Source organism: Diorhabda carinulata, chromosome 9, assembly GCF_026250575.1.
Source record: "Diorhabda carinulata isolate Delta chromosome 9, icDioCari1.1, whole genome shotgun sequence".
NCBI lineage: Eukaryota > Metazoa > Arthropoda > Insecta > Coleoptera > Chrysomelidae > Diorhabda > Diorhabda carinulata.
Genome location: NC_079468.1, coordinates 22,521,444 through 22,544,710, shown reverse-complemented (window position 1 = coordinate 22,544,710; position 23,267 = coordinate 22,521,444). Strand labels below are relative to the sequence as shown.

At 33.3% G+C, this 23,267-nt stretch overlaps 1 protein-coding gene across 1 annotated transcript in view; it reads left to right on the top strand.

The window, feature by feature from the left end:
- The window catches only part of LOC130898208 (zinc finger protein 395), a 108,599-nt gene that overhangs the window by 17,744 nt on the left and 67,588 nt on the right, over positions 1-23,267 (top strand). The window contains exons 2-3 of the mRNA XM_057807313.1: positions 16,891-17,063; positions 23,116-23,237. Of these exons, the coding sequence (XP_057663296.1) occupies positions 16,891-17,063; positions 23,116-23,237 (295 nt within the window). The remainder of the gene's footprint in view (positions 1-16,890; positions 17,064-23,115; positions 23,238-23,267) is intronic.

Below are 23,267 nucleotides of genomic sequence, written 5' to 3'. Positions count from 1 at the left end.
CGTATTCATATAGTTTGTTGAAAAATGTACTTAGCTCAATCTAGAGAGGAACTATCGTAATCAGAAGATCATCATCCTGTTCAATCAATTAGAGCTCTAAGCTCCAATATCATATAATGAAAATTCGTTTGGAATTGCTTAGAAAAATTAAACGGCTAGGCAAGAAAAATAAAATTGGATTCCGGGAGACACCGGAGAGAAGGGAAATAAAATAGCTTAGAAGTTTGCTAAAGCTTGGAACCCAAATCCTTCTATGGTATCAGCTGCAGAAGAATAGAAAAAGCACTGGATAACCTACAGAGGCTGAGACAAGCAAAGACTCTTCTGGGAAACTATAACCAGAGTAGATCTGCTGAATGTATCAACCTAAGTAAGAAGAATCCACGAATACTAACACGAGTTTTATAGCCTCAACACACACCTGAAGACGCTAGGACTAGCAGATAATGCGACGTGCAGGTTTTGTTGAAACCTCTATCCGCATTATCTCGAAACGTGACACTTTGGAGTGTATGAAATAGAAGACGAAGATCTCTGGCAACCTAGACGTTTTAGAAGGAGTGGGATTGATGGATCAGCTGTAAACACTGGGTTCTCCAGTATCACAGCAAGAAAGGGGTAGACTCTTTGAGTCACAGTGTATCCGAGACCCCAAATCTATATAAGAACCGTAGCTCTCGTTATAATTTGATTTTACAACGAGGTATGACTGAATTAATTGTGCACTAGCAGGCTCATACGGTTGTTAAAGTGTTAAAAGAGACCTAAAATAAAAACAATTTATGAATTAGTTAAACTCAGGATTTAGGACAAAGAAAATAACGAAAAATATTATAAATATATTGGAGTTTGGAGAAAACAAGCGTAAAATATTGCTGTAACCTTAACGCGATGTTTACAGGAAACAATGTAATATATAAAACTTTTTTATATCAAAAGGTATTCTTATCAAAACTTATTAAAATATCTAGAAACTAATTTATTTATAATCAACATAAATAATATCTTTCTTAATTACGTATACATCTCTTATCACTTGTATGGTTTCCGTTCGGTTTGGAAATTTGCGAAGGCAAACCGTGTCTTTATGATTCATAAAAAATAAACGAGAATGAACAGTTAGAGTCAAGTTACAGGTGCCGTTACACAGAAGTCACTTCATAATTGGGTCGCAACGGTAAGCGTTAAGACGTAAAAGCCAAGGCAAGTAAATAATAGTCAAGGTACGTGATTTGAAAAAGAAATGTAAACCGGACTATTACAAATTTACTTAACACAAAAATTGTTCAAAATAAATATTGATTAGTCCTGCTATTTTTTTTATTTCATCTAAGATAAACGTTTTTGTTGTTCAATCAACGATAATCTAAATCTGGATGCCTTTTGAGAAGTTTCTATACTCAATCTATAAAAAAAGATTATATGGGACTAGTTGGATCCAGATGTGATTTATTGATTGCTAGATACAGTATCATCTTTTGAACTGAAGAGTGCCAAAAGGATGCGTGTAGATCGTAAGAAAACACAATTTTCATCTAACGTAATATATCTTAATGTTCAACAATTTCACTCTAAACCTGGACATTTCTTGAGACTTTAGGTCTCAAGAAACATATTTTCAACTAATCGATTAATAGAAAATGATTGGATGAGAAGTGTTTGAATAAGATGTGATCTTTACATCGCTAGATATCGTATAAACAAAGTCAATTTGAATTTGGATCTCTCTGGACGCTTTTGGACACAAGAAATATGGTTTTAAGAACACAATCATTAGCAAATGAACGGATGAGACTTGTTGGATCCAGAAAATTATCTTTTTATTGCTAGATAAAGTCCTGAGCAGCCTTCGTATCATCGTTTTAATTTACGCAGAGATCGTAACTACAATTTTCCTCCAACGTAACATACTTTGATATACAATAATGTCACTCTGAACTTGGATGTCTCTTGAGACTTTTGGACTCAAGAACCAGATTTTTAAGACCTCAAAATGATTGAATGACACATGTCGGATGCAGATTTGATCTTTAGATCGCTAGATATCGTATAAACAAAGTCAATTTGAATTTGGATCTCTCTGGACACTTTTGGACACAAGAAATATGGTTTTAAGAACTCAATCAATAGCAAATGATCGGATGAGACTTGTTGGATCCAGAAAATTATCTTTTTATTGCTAGATAAAGTCCTGAGCAGCCTTCGTATCATCGTTTTAATTTACGCAGAGATCGTAACTACAATTTTCCTTCAACGTAACATAATTTGATATATAATAATGTCACTCTGAACTTGGATGTCTCTTGAGACTTTTGGACTCAAGAACCAGATTTTTAAGACCTCAAAATGATTGAATGACACATGTCGGATGCAGATTTGATCTTTAGATCGCTAGATATCGTATAAACAAAGTCAATTTGAATTTGGATCTCTCTGGACACTTTTGGACACAAGAAATATGGTTTTAAGAACTCAATCAATAGCAAATGATCGGATGAGACTTGTTGGATCCAGAAAATTATCTTTTTATTGCTAGATAAAGTCCTGAGCAGCCTTCGTATCATCGTTTTAATTTACGCAGAGATCGTAACTACAATTTTCCTCCAACGTAACATACTTTGATATATAATAATGTCACTCTGAACTTGGATGTCTCTTGAGACTTTTGGACTCAAGAACCAGATTTTTAAGACCTCAAAATGATTGAATGACACATGTCGGATGCAGATGTGATCTTTAGATCGCTAGATATCGTATAAACAAAGTCAATTTGAATTTGGATCTCTCTGGACACTTTTGGACACAAGAAATATGGTTTTAAGAACTCAATCAACAGCAAATGATCGGATGAGACGTGTTGGATCCAGAAGATTATCTTTTGAGTAAGGTCTTGATCTTGTGAGTATTAAAGATCGTTGAAAACCACAATTGTGATCTAACCTAACATATATTGATGTTCAAGAAGGTCACTTCGAATTTCGATCTCTTTGGACACGTTTGGACACAAGTTTTAAGAACTCAAGCAGTAGGAAATGATCGGATGAGACTTGTTGGATCCAGAAGATTATCTTCTTATTGCTAGTTGAAGTCATGAGCTGCGTTTGAAATTGAGCATAGATCGTACCCAAAATTTTTCACTTATGTAACATACTTTGATGTTCAATTGATGTCACTCTAAACCTGGACGTCTCTTGAGACTTTTGGATTCAAGAAACATATTTTTAAGAATTCAAAATGATTTGATGAGACGTGTTGGACGTAGATTTGATATTTTGATCGTAAGATAAAGTCCCATGGACTATGTTCGTATCATCATTTGAACTTAGGAGTGTCAATCCACAATTTTTATCTAACCTAAACGCATGGTAATGTTCAATGATTGGAAGAGAGGTATTGGATCCAGATGTGATGGGTTGATCGCTAGATCGTTTGATCACGGGATGCGTGGAGATCGTGGAAAACCACAATGCAACAGTAGGGCGAAATTTGTTATGGTTTGAATTATCGGGTAGATATAATTACAAGTTTTGATTTGCCTCGTTTTAATTTTTTAATAACTAGATATTTTTTCCTGGTCTATAAATGCTAGAGAGATGAAATGAACGAAAGAGAAGGCATGGTTGTAACGTCATTTATTGCAATGACCGAATTTCGGAGTAATTGAAGGAAAACGTACAATTGCTTATTGACGGAATGTGTAATTGCTAGTCATTTAAGAAGATAAAAAAAATTTCATTGCTTAGTGGTTTAGGATTTCGTAACAAAATCAAATTAAGAAGTCGAAGAAAAAAATTAATTGAAAATTATATTCTTACTTATGATATGAAATGGAATTTCTCAAATTGCCTTTTATCTACAACCCAATATTTATATTTTAGTTATGCAATTGATTTTCACAAAAATTGCGATGACTAAAAAAACCCACCAAATGGTATTGGACGACTAGTAAGTTGAAGAAATAGATTTGGTTCTAGTTACAGTGACGATATAGATAAAAAAATATAATCCCACGATAATAAAGTGCGTTCCATGTTTGTCAACATGGAATTAACAAACTTGGTGGTGAACGACACAGTCGGTTTGAGTCCCAAACCTCGTAGATCTATAGCACCAAATTTTGCAATAGAAATTAAAAAATTAACGATGAAAAAATTTTAGCGAAGACTTGACAAGACATGATGTTAGACAACGTGTAAGAAAATGCTTGCACTTCCTTGCAAGAGCAAAATAGTCAATGGTGGATTGTAGAACTCTGCTACAGAATAAAAAAATCGTTCAAGCAAAGGTAGCTGATTGAATAATCTTCTGGCACAGAAGATAATAGCATTTTTTACAAGAACAGACGTGGGTATAGTTAAGTAAATGTTAAATAAATTATTTTTTCTAGTAGGCTAGTAGCTATGAATGATTCTCTCAGTTGAGTTGTGAATTGCGAACCAAACAAACGGATTCTAAAATGGAAAGCGTCTAAACCAAAAAGGGGCAAACTACAAGACTCAATTCAAACAACGAGTAGTAAGTTGCTAAAGCATTTAATAGCAAAATAAGCAGGGGATAATTGTGTCTCTTGCCATTGCATCATGGTTGCCACTTCCATAAATAGAAGTTTGCATCACTAGCAATAATTATATCTCCTGTTGGCTTGCTTTTGAAGCCTGATGGACAGAAAAGAGCACCCAGACGATGTAAGGTTAGATAGGACAAAGGGAAACATGAGTTGAGCTGATAAAACATACAAAAATGAAACTCCCAAGGAAAATAAAACATAAGATAACTTATAAATCCTTGACGAGAGACGTAATATCAGCAGATCAGCTGCGGATGCTTTTGATCAAGAAATATGTTGTCTTAAAGAATTAAAATAGTGGATATCAATTTGGAAAAAATAATTGAGGAAAAACATTTAAAGAAAATTAACACGGAATGCGGTTAGCTTTAAACAAAATGGCAGTTTGGAGTTGCGACGTTTCCTATTTAGATTTTTAAATTGTGACGGATTTTTTTGAGCCTTTACGAGTTTTTGATATTAATTTTGATTAATTTTACGTGTTACGTGGTTTGCTAATTAAGCCGCTGATCCTAATACTCCACGAAAACGAAGCTCGGGTTATGAATAAAATGCAACAAACTATGCGGAAAAAGGAAATTTTACCGAGGGAGAGAATGATGAAGAATGGAACAGACGTAGAAATACCAAAATTTGTGCGTGGTATTACGAACAAAAAATCTCAACAACAATCGTAATCCGAGAGGTTGTAATAGTTAAACAATTGATTAAACGTATAAGATAACTTGAAGAATATTATTAGGAAAGAAGAAACAATTGAAAGAAGTAATATTGAAAGATGTCAAAACACAGATCAGGAACTTAAAAAGTCTAGCAAAGAAAACAGAAAAATTGATCTGTGAACTGCTTTTATATATTTAATTAATTACTTTCTGAAAAATATAATTTTTTTGATGAATGTGATATTAATTTTCCATATTCAATTTCCAGTCGCAGCTACGAGTTATTCGATATTAAAGTTATTTATTTCGTGAAAATTATGTACAGCAAAACAAAATTTCAATTAAATTATTTTATTATCGTAAAAAATATGAAATAATATGGGTAAAGGTGAAACTTTTTTTGATTCTGGTCATAAAAATGATTCCAAGGAATCGTAATAAACGTAATAGGTCAGCATGACTTCAAAACAAAGTTAACAAGGTGCTATAATTGTCAAAACAAATAAAACTTCTTTTTTCATAATTTTGTCGGATGGAACTTTTATTGTTATAATAAACAACAAAATCATTGAAAATACATTTTTCTAACAAAGAAACAATGCAAAACTATGTTGTTTGCACATTTATTTAAAACGAATAATTAATTTTACAGTTTATATATGTATTTATTTATTGAATAAATTTGGACGAAATCTCAATTTATTCACATATTTATTCTAACCAAATAGATTAAATATGTAACCATCAATTATTTTTATTATTTATTTAAACCACAACTAATTCAGTTGTTTATTTAAAACAATACAATCGAAATTTCAATTTGTTTCAATTTTTAATATCCGGCACCTTAGACCACTCGGTCATATTTAAAGCTGAAACAATATTTCATCATAAACCCCGATTAGATTAGAAAGACTTTTTGGTTCATTTGTTTTTTCTATCAATTAAATGCAGCTACATACCAACTTCTATTTTAAATAGTTTTCTATTCTTACAATTATTCAAATTAAGTGCTTTCATAATTTAGCATAATTGCCCCTCAGCCTCCTTCGAATTTTACTGAATATCTCCTAAAATATTGACTTCAATGAAAAAATTTCTAGCCCAAAATGAAGCTCATAAAAAGCTCAACAAAAGAGTCCCAAACGAATAGATTTGCGTAAAAAATGCATACAACCATTTTTGTAGAGTGTTTTATTATAATTTTTGTTGGAAACTTTTTTTTTATAAAATCAATATTTTTGAAAGTATTCAGTGAAATTGCTGTAACTTTAAAAGCGGCTAGGGGGCTAACGAAACTTGTACAATTAGATAATTTATTTTCATTTTATTTAAACATTTATTCAAACTACCCACATCAACATTCAATTGATCTATACATTTATTTAAACTATATGAATTCGAAGTTTCAGTTTATTTGGACATTTTTTGAAATCTTTAGAACTTCATTTTAGTTAATTTCAATTATTTTTTAGATGTTTTCAAATTACTCTTTATCCACATATTTATTTAAACCAAATACACTAATTTACATATTTATTCAAAACGATCGTAATTAATTTTTGTTTAATTTATAATTTTTGAAAATTTTTCACCTAAAAATTCTAAGCACTTGGTGGAACTATCAATTCGTTTAAAACAGAGGAAATTATTTTCTTAAAAAAATGGAAAAATGCGTGACGTATTTGCATTACCCTAAACATCCACTTCTTTAAAAATTATAAATTACAGGGAGAATGATGGAATGATACTTTTTTTGAAACATCTGTGTTAATATGGCTACTTTTAAAAGCAGAAAACTATGTTACAAATCATTCTATGGGAATGGGAAATATTTACTTTACTTTTCCTCGATTTCTTTAATTATTTTTTATTCTTTTTGTTCAGTCTGCACGTAACTAGTAGAATTGAATGTTTTTCAAACTTGTGAATAACATATTTGCGCCAACTAAGGTCAGTTATGATAATTATAATTTTTTTTAAATATTTATATTTTTTATAATGGAATTTCTATTATATCTATTACGTTAGGTATTTTCTTCGTAAAACCACTTGCATTTTAAAACGTTGTTTGCTTATTTATGCATAAAGTAGATTGTTGTATCGACCTACCTACATTTTCGAGGTCAAGGTCAAGCTGCTGTTCAATATTATACATTACCTGACGTTTTACAAACATTATTACACCATATACAGGGAGAGTTTGGTTAAGACTGTTTTTTGGCTCTAGAAAATCGGAAAAACACACGATTTTCATGATTTTTTTGAAAAATCTTCGTTTTTACAGCGAATTTATGTGAAAAAATTTAGGAAATATCTTACTCGAAGATTTTATATGGTTTTATGACTTTAAATGTTATAAACGCTCAAGAAAATTATAAAAACACACGATTTTCATGATTTTTATGAAAAATCTTCGTTTTTACAGCGAATTTATATGGGAAACTGCAGGAAATATCTCCTTTGAAGATTTTGTATGGTTTATGACTTCAAATTTGATCATAAACACGAACATTTATGAAAAAAAAATTGAATAATGTTTGTTTATTCATTTATTATCTCTATCAATCAACCTTAGTAATATACCATTTTATAAATGGTGAAAATTTTCAATTTTCCAAAGTTAACTTTTACTCGTAACACACACACACAAAATGAACGTTGCCTTTGCGACCTTGTGCAAGATTGCTCAACGTGGGCGTCATTTAAGGGTAATTTCATTTTCGCGTTGAATCGAACAATGAATTTTCCACCTACACAGACAAACTCCTTTCGTAATATGATTTCAGTCAGACGTATATGAGTGCGACAGTTTTGTATTATTTTAGTTGACGAAAAATCAATAAACAACCTACGAGATAACTTACGGGTCAAAATTATTATCAGGTTTGTTAGCGCGATTGACGAGGGTTGTCTGAAAAGTTTCCGACATCAAACTTGATCTGGCCCTTACAAAATTTTTCCTATTTCCTAACCTTCAAAAGTCACAACTGCAGTAAAGATATTTTTCTAAGACAAGGACGTTATCGCATAATTTTTAAAAATTGTTTTCATATTATAATTAGTTCATAATTACCAAATAACTATTCAGGGATTAGTACATTTTGAAAATTGTATTTTGTTTTTTGAATTTTCGATACTATAGACAAGCTACAAAGTAAATTAAATATTTTCAACATTTTTAATTCATTGTACGCATCATAATATTCAACTTTGAAATTGTTATACAACAATATTGATCATTTTACATTGACGTCATACAAACACCCACTTAAAGTGCGTCTTCTTCTACATCTAAGGCCGGCCACACACGTTGAAGTTAAAACTGATCGATCGAAATCACTGTTAAGTACAAATCCTTCAGTTTTTTCAATGGAATCGAAAGACTAATATGATTTCACACATCTAGATATTAGAGAAACCCTTTTTTTGTCTTGACCAAAATAATCGAGAATCTAGGTACGATTAAGACTTAATAGAACCACACAACTTCCATCGACTCAATCGATGGGCGTCCACGATTACAGCTCGACTCAACTTTCAAGTTGTGTAGGATACGCATAAAAACATAGTCGATATTAGTCCTCATTCCTTATTCCAGATATCGATATCGATAAAGTTTTATAACTTTTTTGTCCAGCAACTATCGAGTTGACAGTATGAACGCTTTAAAACATTCTTTTGAACAGATGGTACACAACAGTTTTTCAACTAAAAGTTTTATGTATGCGTAAGTTGGTAACATTTCGCGATATTGTCAAATTTACGTTATAGACATACTTGTCATTGTCAAAAAAATTGTTACAACTTGCAGACGAAAGTTTGTAATGTCTGTATAAATTTATCTATTGTCGTTTATTTCGCTAAATCGTTTAATTATTATTTGGTGGTTTGTATATTTTATTCAGTTTTTATTTCTAACCATGAGACTTGATTGGTCACCATTTCCTTTGGGAACATGACCGAGGTATGACAATTTTTGACGTTTAGTTGACAAGTTGGATGAAAAATATAGACATAAAATACTTCAGCTTACCACTTAACATTGTCTATTCAATCCTTCGGAGTCCTACTGAAAAGTATTATAAATAAACACAGAGCAATACTCGCGCTTGTTGAAAAAATGGTTGCCAAACTTCTCGGAAAGTACAAAATCTACGGTCTCTATGATTCGATGAAAGATCAACCTTAAAGATTTCAGATTTGCCAACACACGAACTAAAATTGAAAAAAACGCGTTGAAAATATGAACAATCCAGCAAAGAAAGTACATATACCAACGATAACCTTTGACTCATTAAAAGGATAATTGGGATGCACCATGCAGAGTCACTAATTTCCCGTTAGATTTACCATGACTGTCCACAAATCTCATGGGATCACTTTCGAATACGTTGGAGTTGACTTAAAGTCAAGCCAATGTTATTTTGGGGCATTTTCTACTTGAAAAGTTTATCTTTCAAATGAAAATCCTCGACATAAACGCAATATAGTATTCACGACAAACAAATTTACTGATTTTTGTCACTAATTCTACTTAGAATTGTAAATTGTACACGCACAATAATTAGTTAAACTACGAAACTGAAATTTCATTCGTTGATCTGAATGTTTGGAATTGAACGCGTGTGATCGGCCTAACGCGAACTACCCCAATCACATCCATCAAAATCGAAAATTTAGAGGGTATGGAATATTTCATATTGAGCACTTACCAGCTGTAGTTTGCACAAGGTGATGGTGATTTCTTTGGTGAGTTTACATCAGATTAAAATATTTTTCTATTTGCATCAATACTTTGTCAGTCGGACGAATTAGATATACCGGTAAATTAAATAACTGAGAAACGTGAATAGTGATTTGTTTCAAATTAACTTTATCCATAATAAAAAAGAGATTTCTAATAAAAAAAAAAAGGTAAGTTTAGAATTCTAATAAGTCAACTGTAACATTCAACTTTTAGTCGATTTATTTTTTCCATCTATAGAAATTTCAACGACTTCTTCGTGAAGTGTTTTTCATATTCTGATAATTTTGCTGTGTGTAAATTAACTATGGAGTGGAAATAATGTTTAGGTGAAAAAATGCAAGGGAAAATATTAGTTTGATGAACAATGATCGATCTAAATAAGAGGACGCTTAAACTAATGAACCAAAATACAGATAGGAACAAAAAGAGACGTAATGAAGTAAGAAAATAGTTAAAAACAGAATGTCGAATAAGAAATTGAAGAACTTGGAGCAATAATAGAAAACTGTGTGAATAAATAAATCAAAATGACTAGAACACAAAGTAGTAGCGATCAACTAATTAAAAATATAGATCAAAGTGTTGGTCATGGTAATAAGTACCAATTTATAACCAGAAATTGTGTGAGGATTTAGGTCTTCCAAGAAAATTAATGTTGAGACTGACTCTGGATAAAACTGAGATGAAATAATTTAAGTACGTCTACGGTTTCCAATGATATAATACATTTTCAAAATGAGAGTTTCTTTCGAGATAAACTATAGCTTACAGACTTGGAACAAGGCAAAAACTCAGCAGGTCTACGGTAACGTGATTTTTCAGTGGTTTAAGAGAAATCAAGAAAAAATTTTGAGATGCTGTGCGTCACTTTAAGTTTTTTTCTTGTGATACTAATTATATGGCTTTTGTACGATCCGAGTCCTTGTGTTTTTTTCTTGTTCTCGAAAATAAAACATAACCTGTTACTAGAAATGGAAAAATCTTCTTCAGGGTTATTTGGTTTCCTGGTAACGTTATTTTGAAGGAAACTAGATGATTAACTGAAGGTTATTTCACAATCGGATATCCAGTACTGATATTAGAAATGAAAAAATCGTCTTTAGAACTAATTGCTTTTATGAAAAACTTATTTTGGGTGGGACTATTAAACGTGACTGACTTTTACCTCATAGTAAGTGCTTAAATTATGATTCTTCTTCCCTAATTCGGATGATAATTTTATTGTTTTAAAAATTATATTAACGACGAGTGTATTTGATGTTTAAAATTTTTGATATCTGTGTTATTTGTTGTGGCATCATAAATGATACTAAAACCATTTCGCAATTTTCTAAATTGATAAGAGGCCACGTGCATTAGGAAGTTAAGCAGACACAACAACAGCTTGTAGATTATTCGGTCGCTTTTATCAGAAATATGTTCAAAATTATTTTTAAATAAAATTCTCATTCCAGAAGAATGTAGAAATAACTCATGACGTTATTGACACAGAGTTATAAATGGAATTTTTCTCTTTTCGCCATTCAAATCAAAATTTGTTAATTTTTCTCCTCTGTCGTTTCCACCTTTCGAAACTTCGACGTCAAGCAGATCCAATCACAATAGAGCAAAGAAAGATAGAGAGTGGTAAACCGATGTTATTTCTCTCTCTACCAGCAGTTCAGGCCGAAGCCCTCATACGTCGCCCTCTAACTTCTATGGTTATGGTTGGGTATTTCCGAATAATTTGACTTGGAATGAAAAGTATATATTTGCGCAAAAAATATTGTTTACACCCATAATTACACTGTCTGACGCGATTTTAGTTGTGTTGGTGTCGTGGTATTGTATCACCAACGGTTCCATAAATTCCAACACAGTCGTGCTTAATTCAATTAATTATTGTGCCGAAAGACAGTCTTTCTTGATAGAATATCACGAAGATGTTTCATAAAGTGTTCAAGTTTGAAAAGGAGAATAAACAACGGAAGAAAATGAAGAAACCACTAAAAATATTAGGTTTGTAGCTATTTTTAATAAAGTAATTAATGACGAGGTACTTATTTACCAGAAGGAAGTTTGTAAAGCAACGATTCAAAACGTTTTGCGTCTCTTTTTCTGGAAATTAAAACATTTCTCCTTGAGAATTCTCATTTTTTTTAAACTTAGTTTTTTCTATATTAAAAGAAGTGATAAAATTCAAATCCAAATTATCTATTTTTGCCCAGGAACATTGTTTTATAAACACCATTCGAAATTGAGTTGAAATTTTGAAATTGACACGGCTGCTTCGAAATACAATTGCTGGATTTGAAAAACAAGGAGATGTGGCGAAATTGGAAAGCTTTTGTGTTGAATTGAAAATATTGAAGAAGAAGAAATATGATTTTAGTCGACAACACATGTGGTTTGCTTTCAAAGGAAGACATTTTCAACGCTTGACTCTTGCGATCAGCCGAGAAAGCTTGTGTTTGTTGTTTTTTCCGAAACTGAGAAGTTGTTTTATTGATGAGAACTTCTAATCATGTCTAAAATTAAAAACGGCAACGTACAAATCTGACTTACATCCTTTCTAAGGAGATCCATTATTTTTTTTAAAGTATAATATTCATATTTGGCTATTTGGCTGAAAAGTTTGCCCAACACTGCATTAACTAATGTCTGTGCTGTCTACGTTTAAAATTATAAAACTGAAAACGAATTATCTTGAAGCAAACTACTACAAAAACCAGTCTCCTTGTATTTATAAACCAAAAACGAGATAAAAAAAAAGACAATAAAATAACATTTGATTACCAATATTAATATAAATTCACGTAACATGTCGTACTAGTCTGCTTGGCGACAGTCTCTATTCGACCTTTGCACAAACATAATAATGCTAGTAAAAATTATGGTTGAATGCATTTTGTGATAACGTACTCGATTGCACAATTATTCATTAATAAATAAAAATCACTCCTAGGATTTTTTTTAACTATATAACGAAGCATATTTATTCTATGTACATTAATTAATCCTTGATTTCTATTGTTGAATTTAATCCACTAAAGTTATTTATAAAGTTAATATACTAGATTCAGATTATAGAAAAGAATTTTCTCAAATGGGTTCTATTGGGTTAAGTTGTTGATTTTCGCTCTACGCTCTTTAATTGTCCCAGCAAGCCATGTTAATATCCACGCATAGAGCAAGCCACTCCTATCGATTGAGCCACGACGACAACACAATGATATACATGTGAAGTTTGGCGTGTCTAAGTGCAAGACTCTACATATCGAGAAAGGCATTGTCATGAACGGAAATGTGCAAATACCTAGGATTTCAACAGGCTAAGCTGTTCAACCACAAGCAGGCATAAGCTAGAACACCAAAAGAGTAAAGTTACTTATGAAAACCGAATCAAATGCAGGCAACTTTAGTCCTGGCATTCAACACCTATGCCACAACGTTTTAACCCCGAAAATACAGTGGGAGATGCTTGATTGACCTTCTTAACCTGCACTCTCTACAGGTAATGAAACTACGTGAATTCTTTCATACTAAATCGGTAATCTCAACTCTGCACCGAAGCTGGAACAGTGGTCACGAAAGGTACTACACGGTAGACATCATCTCGACCTTAACCAACCGCATTTTGACAAAGAAGCTTCAAACAGATGGCTTACTAGCGGCAATCTCTTTCCAGACACCGAAGGCTTCATGATGGCTATCCAGGATCAAGTTATTAACACGAATAACTACAAGAAAAATATTATGGATCCGAACACTCAATCTGATAATGTGTCAACAAATATCAGAGACCATCCAACATATAACATCTGCTTGTAGTGTGTTAGCTAGTACCGAATATCTACACCGGAATAACCAAGTGTGCAACATCATTCACCAGAAACTGGCCAACAAGTTCGGCCGTACTACTCCATTATCACCGATAGACTGGTGATGAATAACGGACCTGACTTCGTGGTGGTTGATAGAAGAGTAAATTCAGTATTTCTTGTCGATGTAGCTATACCGAACACTCATAACGTTCTCAACAAACACCAGGATAATTGAGATTAAAAAGATGTTGTACAGCGAAAATCTGTTAATAATCCCAGTTATTATGTCAGTAAGTGGCGTCGTGCCCAAGATCTTGTACGATAGGTGAATGATACCATCTCCAAGCTGAATAGTGCAAAAGTCTTTCATGTATAATAATCTATTATAATGTATCTGTCTTCGTACCTTAAACATAAACTAATTTTTAGTGTTAATCAGACGTGATACCTGCTCAAAACATGAGCTGTGTTAGAATTAGATACGAAGATGACTATAGAAGTACCTAATTTGACCTAGAGATAGCGGTAGTTGCTTGAAAAATATCACTGTATTAGAAAGTACACAGTATATGTTTCGCGCAAGAATTAGGTTTTATTTTTATTACCAAACACTCGATGGAAACGTCTTTACGACGCTGTTTTTGTTCCATTGTGAGTGAACGCAGCACCCATCTTGCGCACAACTTTCTCATGTCCAAATTTCCAATTAATAGGCGATGTACTGCACTTTTTGAAATGCCTACTATGTCTGCTAGCTGGTGCTGGTGTAGAGTCTCGTTTAAACTGTGATACCCAATATTTTCCTATTTATAACGCAGTATCACCCAGAGTAGAATCTTGGTCAGCTAATATATTGTTTGGGCTAAGACCACTTGGCCGTCAAACAAATACCAAACAACTTGAAACATATGCTGTGTGCTTTCTAATACAGTCTAGGTCAGGTCAGGTACTTCTGGAACCATCCTCGTACAATGCATCATCATGTAGTCAATATCCATTTTGCGAAGTTGCTCTGCGTTGGCGTAAAAAATAAAATCGTATGTGATAGTGATTTGCGCAATGTTAATTAAATCAAGTACCAGTTGATAAAATGTTAGTTTAATTGTAGATTCAGTAGCAAATTGTTGATTATTATTTTAAACGAAAACCGCGCAATTATTATTTATCCTGTGGCAGTGAACTATTAAAACTATTCTTCGATAGACAGTGAGTAAATTTTTTCGAAGTCTGTGACGTTGTTAAACATTAACTGGGTATTTTTGAGATATTGTTTTGAATTTGAATACAATATGTTATTGACAACATGAAAATTATATCTACCATTTAATGAATCGCATTAACCATCAATGTTGTGACGCGGGAAAAAAACCGGTACGAAAAACAAGTAAACATATTAACATTTACTTAAACCCGATCATACGACGGGGCTGGAAATTGAGCGTGAATTTAATGGAGGAATATGTTGGATGAGACAATGACGCGTGTCTCACTCATTTTTCCAACATATACTATGAGCCAAATCTGGCCATAGTGTGAGTAATCATGATGAAAATTTATTTTTTTATGTCAGTCTCTGAATTTGTGGGCTGACATCGGATTCCAACACGATGTTTTGGCCAAACACAAACGAGAGTCTTCGCTTAGCTACCGTGTGACATTTTTCTCTTTACGAAACTCGAAAAAATATCTCCGAGCAACGCGCCATGCGTCTATTGAAGCCATTCGTTTGAGGTATTGAGTATTGAGTTTATTTCGAACGTAATAAGAAAGATTTACATAAATATGTTGTACCTTTTGGACATTGCGCGTGAAATTTGATCACATGGTATAACCGCTAATGATCGAATTGTTTTTTTATAAGGAAAAATTCCTTTTTGGTCTTGTTTGCCGTTAACGGTTGATGCAGAAACATACAACACACATTTCTTTGTTTCCCAAGTGTATTTTGATAACTAACTGTTGGTGTCAAAGTGGGGACCTTAAGAGGTAAAACCACTACCCACGCATCACAATAACGCACTCCTTCGGTAAAGAATATCGTAAATTTGTTTGTTAATCGTTTGTTTTGTTAAATTTACCGTTAGTTTCGGAACATCCACCCACCGTTGTTTATATCAAATCCAAGAAAAAGTACTGTTAATTATTTTTATTTAAAAATATATAAATCTTCAAAAATCAATACCTAGAATAGATGTGCAAGCAAAAATTACTGAGTTTCGATTGTTTACTCCTTTTATTTCTCCAGGACGTCTCGCTGAAACTTCTATTCAATTATAGAAATACGATTCATTTTTAGAGTCAAATTTTTCGTAGCGGGGCCAGATCAGGGCTACTTGGTGGATGTTCAATCTCTTTCAGGCCACATTCGTGTACAGTAGCACTGTTTTGGTGCTTTCGAGACATTTTCTTTTTTTAGCACGGGCTCTCCTTTCCGATGGAATTTCTTTTGGACGTCGGATCATAGTAAAACACCATAGTTTCATCGCCCGTTACAGTTTATCGGTTTACACTTTCTTGGTCCTCGCGGCAAAGCTCAAAATAACGCTCAAAATATTCTGTTCGATGGATCCTTCATGTAGGATCCTTAGAACGCTTGATGCTGCTCTGCGTTGCAATTTCTTTTGATTTTAGGCGTCGATCACTTAAACCAATTTCTTCTACTAATTTAATATTTTCTGGAGATGGACAGAAATCACCATAAACAGCATTCTGTTCTTGATTTTGTTGTTGTGTATCTTTCTTGAATAAAAAATGTTGTAATTTAATTAATTTGAAACATTTACCAAAACAACTCGACTGAATCTACTCTAAATACAAATGGATCGAAGCAGCAAGTTCAAACTTGTCACTGACGCGTGCGTGAGGATTTTTGTAAACGCATTCTACTCATTACATAATCATGGACCGCACTACGTATTTTGTTAAAGATACAAGTTGATAAATTCTGGATATTTCGAGCAATTTCTTCAAGGTCTGATATCATCTGGTTCTCTCTGTAATATTTTTAAAATTTTTGGGTATATTTGGATACCTACATATTGTTTTTGGTAACATGAATTCCTAATTATAAATGAGATGAAAGCTACTATTTAATTAACTTTGTTTCAGCTGTCTTTTGAAGTCCATAAGCGTTTAGAAGAGGTTCGCCTCTTGGAATCCCGAAAATCGGCCAGATTAGCTGATCAAGATACTGATTTCGCCCGACTCGCTGATATGGCTGGCGATAGAAAAAGAACTGCCTCACATACCATAGATGTTCCTGCTCCTTCGTACCATCAAGGGTAAGCCTAATAAATGTTTTATTTACTATTTGGTGTATTGAAGCTCAAATTATTCTGTTATAAACTCTCATGATTCATTAACAAATCTTCTGGAACTCGTAAATTCAATGTTGATTTAGAGGACCACCAAAGAAAAAAAATATCGCACGTAATAGCATCAGAAATTTTGATAGTCCAGTGAATAATGGTAAAAATATGGTATCGCCTCAGAATTCCATCAAGACGCAGGGATTTGCTTGAAATTATGGAATTAAGTTCTACTAACCTTCCACTCAAAAATGTACCCCATGTCGATATGTGCAAATTATTATAAGGGGTGAAAACTGCCCGTTATTGTCAAAATTCAATAAAATAAAAGTTGAAGCATGCGGAAAAAGTGGAAAAAAACATTTGTAGGATTAAAATAAAAATCGCATGATGTTTCGGGATATTATTTATGTTTTTGAACCCTTAAATTTTGATTAAGAATATGTAGAAGCAGTATTTTGTGGAAACCCATGGAAGAGACGACATAATTCGTTTAATACATTTACATCCAACTCTTATTAGAAATTTGCCACAAATATTATCATAGATTTTGTTTACAGTGCTCTATTTGCAACTGTAATCTGTAGAAATACTTTCGGTCGATATTTAACGGCCTAGATTTAGTCGGGGAAGACTGCAAACAGATATTTGAGGTTTAGCGACAAGAAAAATCGTATTTTAAATTAAATATTTGACTATAATTTGTTCATGATTGACCTCTCACTTCTACCTGTCGTGTCCTCTCCATTCAGCACAAATAGAAAGGACCCTTTGGTTTAACGACGAATCCGAACGTCTAGTTCCTATTAATTAAAATAAACTGGCCTTGTTAAAGATACTAATGGTATAAATTTCAGAAATTGTATTACATAAAACTAGGAAGTTTTAACAATAATTTTTCCATTGCGACAAAGAGAACCTTGATAAGTGGGTGGTAATTTATACGAGATTGAAAGGCAAATCAAATCACTTTGTAACCTTTCTCCAACGCTACTTTCACTCGCATTGAAATTACAAGGGATGAATGAAAAGTTTTTGACCCGTTTGGAAACAGGGAAAAGTCGCTGGGGGTGAGATCTGATAAATATGGTGGATGGTCAACCTATTCAAAGTGTAATTCGTGGATTTTAGCGATGATTTATAAACCAGTGTTATTGTTCTCTAAGTAAGATTGTAATGTAATGATTCCTATCATTTTTTTAGATAAGTTTGCCTAGTCTTTTAGTTTGGAGTCATCCATAAATTACGTCACACGAATTTCATGATTTTTTGCACCTCCTCTCGTCCTAGTCATAGTCCAAGATATTTAAAGATATAATCTTAAATCCGTAGATTTTGAATCCACTCCTTTAAGTTATGTATAATTGGCGTAGCAGCCATTTTGTTCTCGTTTGGGTTGTTATTGTGTTCAGGAAAGAAGAAGCAAATGTAAAGGTTCACTGAAAACAACTGCCTCATCAGTGTATTCCAGATGTACCTGATCTAACCTAACCTTCACTTCGGTAGATCGAATTTTCTTATGTGCCTGTACACGAAAAAGTATTTCGCCGTTTTACAAAGGGGAAAACAACTACTTTCCTGGCTAATGCCTCGACGAATATTGAATTACAACTCCTCTGAAAAGCGTGATGTGAATCGACCTGTTTGTCGATATTAACATCCCCAATGGTTCGCGATTGCAAGGCGAGGGTGTAATTACTGTCGTTATTACGTCGACCCCTTCTTACCCCCTTAATGTGTAACTTAATTTGTGGATCATGCTGTGGCAGAATTCTATCATATACTGGCAGCCAAATTTGTAAAATTTTCTTATGAAAATAAAGCTTCTATATCTCATTGTTAAATTATAACACTGACACTGTTTTATTTGCAATTTATAACTATCTGAAAATAGTTTCGGTTTGCAGATAATAAATCAAAATGTTTTTGAGTTGATGAAGTTGATTTATCTTAATGAATAAAATTTTTATCGTGTATACAGTACGTTTTAGCCAAATCCTCTCGATGTACCTACAATTTATTTTGTTTATTTATATTGTGACCGATTCTGGTTTTGCAAAAACGTGAATGAATCATACAATTTGGCTCGACGGTTCAAAATTTTCGCCTACGACTCTGATTATTTTAACTGTTTCGTTACATAACCCAATTTCAATATAGTTGCAATGTAAATAAATATCTAGAAACAGATGGTTCAACTCGTTTTATCTTTAGTCAAAAATAAATTATCAAAATATCGTTGGTTATAAATTAATGTTCAATATAAATTATGATTATAATTTCTATGTTTTCTACCATTGAAAATGATGTCTTTTGCTTCTAATTTGGTACAAAATATACGAGGGTAAACTGAAGAGTTTCCAACAGTGAAATAAGACGTAATCATTCGACCTTTCAAATAATAGTCTTCCTCCTTAAAAAAATGTGTTTACGTCGCATGAATTTTAGAAAGAAAAGTATCAAACAAAAAAATTAAGCTCATTAAAAGCTTTACAAAAAAAGTTATATACACATTTTCACGTACCTAGTGCTGTTATGATGCTAAATATTCTGCAGAAGTCAAATTGACTAACCTAACTTGACCTAACCGAATCTCCTCCAAGTCTGTAACCGACTTCGTGAAAAAAGTTAACTCTTGTCGAGATATTTTGCTTACGAGAGCTTTTCATGATTTCCAATTTTCAATTTGAAACGTTTTTCTCTAAAATAGAACCTCAAGCACAACTACTATCTACTAAAAGGGGATGTCCACAAGGGGTAGTCGCACCCCCACTTATGTGGAGCTTATTAGTAAACCAACTAGATCTTTGAGAATACATTCTGTGACATAGTTGACGACTCAACTTTACAAAAAGATCAACCCGAATTAGACCTATCTAATTTCCTTCAGCTTGAAGCCTTTCAAACTAAACGGGTGAATAATTGAGTGGAAAACAGAAGGAACTATCTGGGATTCACATTAGATTGCAAACTTCTCTGGAACAAACACGAAAAAGAAATAATGGCTAATGCCGCAAAAATCCTGATGGTGTACAGAAACTTCGCAGGTGGGAATTGGGTTTACAACCCAAAGATTCTACTGTGGATGTACACTGCAATTGTGAGACCAATCATCACATATGGGGCAGTGGTTTTGGGTACTAGAACTAGTCTGAATACCACGAGGAAACTTATGTGCAAACGGAGACACGAAATCATGATCAATCATGCCTCACTATGCCAAATTTTCCACATCTTCACATAGTATTGGAAAGCGTGGCAGAAAAAACATCATTTAGAATGTTTAGAGACGGAACCACCCAAGAAAAACAGTTCGTAAATATAGACCAAACCTGGGACAGGACCTGGGAAAGTTCAGCTTCAACTATAACTAGATAAGATCTGCTGAAGGTATCAGCCTAAGTAAGAACAATCTGCGATTACTCACAGGAGTCCTATCGGGACCCCTGAAGACGCTAGACTTGGCGGCGTGCAGATTTTGTTTCACAAAGGAAGAAACCTCTATCCACATTCTCTGGAAGTGTGATATCTCCAGAGTACTACACCTGCGTATGAAATAGAAAACGAAGATCTCTGGTAATTGAAGCCATCCCAGATTCTAGATGTTTTAGAAGGAGTGGGATTGATGAATCAGCTGTAAACACTGGATTCTCCGGTATCACAACAAGAAAGGAGGACACAATCGATCTTTTGGGTCGCAGTGTATATGATAACCTAATATTTACCTTTCCAAAATTTGTATTATCATTTCTACGCATTATTAAAATGTCCACAAACAATTATCGATGATTTAAAAATATAAATATTGTTAATGCGTTGACCTCAGTTGAGTATTTTAAAAAGTTCGAGGAACCGATTTTTTTTCTTTCCAAATCAAACAATATCCGTCTACTTGACTGTGTTTTCAAAATTACCTGCCGGGTCAATATTCTAGATTAATATGAAATTCCAGACTTGTTTAAAAATACATTAACGATAAGTATTTTATGATATTGGGTTTTAATCTCTATTCTGTTATCGAGAATTACAACTAAACCTAAACACGATTATTCCATTTCAAAATAGTTTTTAAAATGAGTTTACAATGACATTTTATAGTCCGCCATTAAATACTATTCAGCGTGCATTTTAAATCTTCTCCTTCAATCCGAAAACGGTTCGGCTCTAACAATCTGAGCATCTATAGGTTTGTTCCAACCTGCTAATCTGGAACGGTTTCTAGAAGCGTTTAAATGATATTTTCTGTGCAATCTCCGACTGTGCACTTATGATTATTAAAACAAAATCAAAAAAAGAGATGCATTAGATGACATTGCAAAAGATTTAGGTGCAAATAATGTCGCCGAGATTAAAAGAAAGATTGAAACTCTTCTAGTGCAATATAGACGAGAGAAAAAGTTGTTAGCAAGAAATTGTAAGACCGGGATTGGGCCCGCAGAAAAAAAACGTCTTATTTTAATTTTTTGGCTGATAAATCAACACCCCGGGAAACGTTTTCCAGCGTCGTATCAGTCCAATTGGAAAATAGAGACAGTCAAGTGGGATCGCAATCCACACTATACTGTGTTGACCTTTGTAGTTAAAAAACTGTGACCCGCTGTTTTCTGGTGATTGCAATACAATATACTTACCATACATTAATCGAACTGCCATATGTTTTTGTAGCCCGTAGCAACTAACTCCCATTCTTTGGGTGTTGAAGGTGTCTTTACGTACTCTTTCAAACAGTTGCGGTGCAAACATCCGGAACAATTTTTAAAATGCTTTGTTTTGGATATCTTAAATAAATGATAGGAATCACCAGATGCCAAAAACCTGAGTGGTATAGCCAGACGCTGATTGCTTGGCGAAAATTTAAAAATTCATTTCGGAAATCATCACCACTATATTCGTAACGCCGTAAAAACAATTGTCTCTGCCACTATCGACGAGAACGAGGTTCTTCCATTAAAATATAAGCTGCTGCAATGCAGGCCAGAAGACGGCGGCGGTTCAAATCACCCATTCTTCGACAAAACCTAACTGACTAAAGTTTCATACCGAATCGCAATTGTTTGGTGAAAATGTTTGTCAAAGAATTGTTTTTTGAAATGAGAAATGTTTGTGAAAACTGCACTTTAATCAACGTGTTTGACAAACTTGTTTTTGTTTCCCCATTGTTTGTTCAATGGAGACGCACCTTTACAGTATTCGATACCAAATATCCAAAAGACCGTCACGGTTCACAAATGTTACCTAAGTAGGTTGGAACACTTTATCTATTCCTTTCTATTGCGCAGAATCATCATCTTACCAAAGACGTTTTTTTGATGAAACGGAACGAACCTTATATATATTTAGAAGAAAGATTCGTTGGGTATGTTTTGGGTGGGATAAGGACATTTTTTTATAGTCAGGATTCATTGGAATTGGAATTAACGTGGGTGTTGCTCCTTTGCAGGGCTGAGGGTCGTGGTTTTTGGTTGTGATTGCACTGTCTTAGGTTGAACAAAAGGAAAATCAAGCTGGGCTTAGTTAGACTATTTATAATTCAATAACGGTCTTACTGATTTGGAGGAAAATTGGTGGAAAGGTAGCTTAGAACCAGGAGATCGGATACTTTTTATTTTATTTCAATGCTACACGTAATGTTATGATTGATATTTCCTAATCGTTCAAAGTGGCTAAATTGGATAAAGTTTTTGTTGTATTTTAAATATTGCAGTGGTACGAAAATTTTATGTTTTGAAGTTGGGGAAATCGGCTTTAACTTATAACCCGTCTCATTTTCGGAAGGTGAAGTGATATTAGTCTTCATTTTTAGTGAAAGCTTGTTCACCTACGACCTTTCAACTAATGTACCATCATCATTTTTATTATTTCTTTAACGACCTTCTAAAATTTAATTATATATTAAAAATTAATATAGTAAATGACCGTGGTTTTGAAACCATTACCAAAACTTTTACTTAATAATTCCAACATTGTAAAAAACTATTTAATTTTAAATTTCCATTTTTAAATGTCATTGTAATATTTATTTCAGATCTCGTAAACGCCGACCAGGATACCAGGACGATTGTCCAAAGGACAGTCAGATGGACGAATGCAGCGCTGCTTTAGTACTAATGAGTTTGTCTTGTTCACCACATTCGCCAAATTTAAATGGTGAGTATGTTACGAAAATTACCCAAGCCG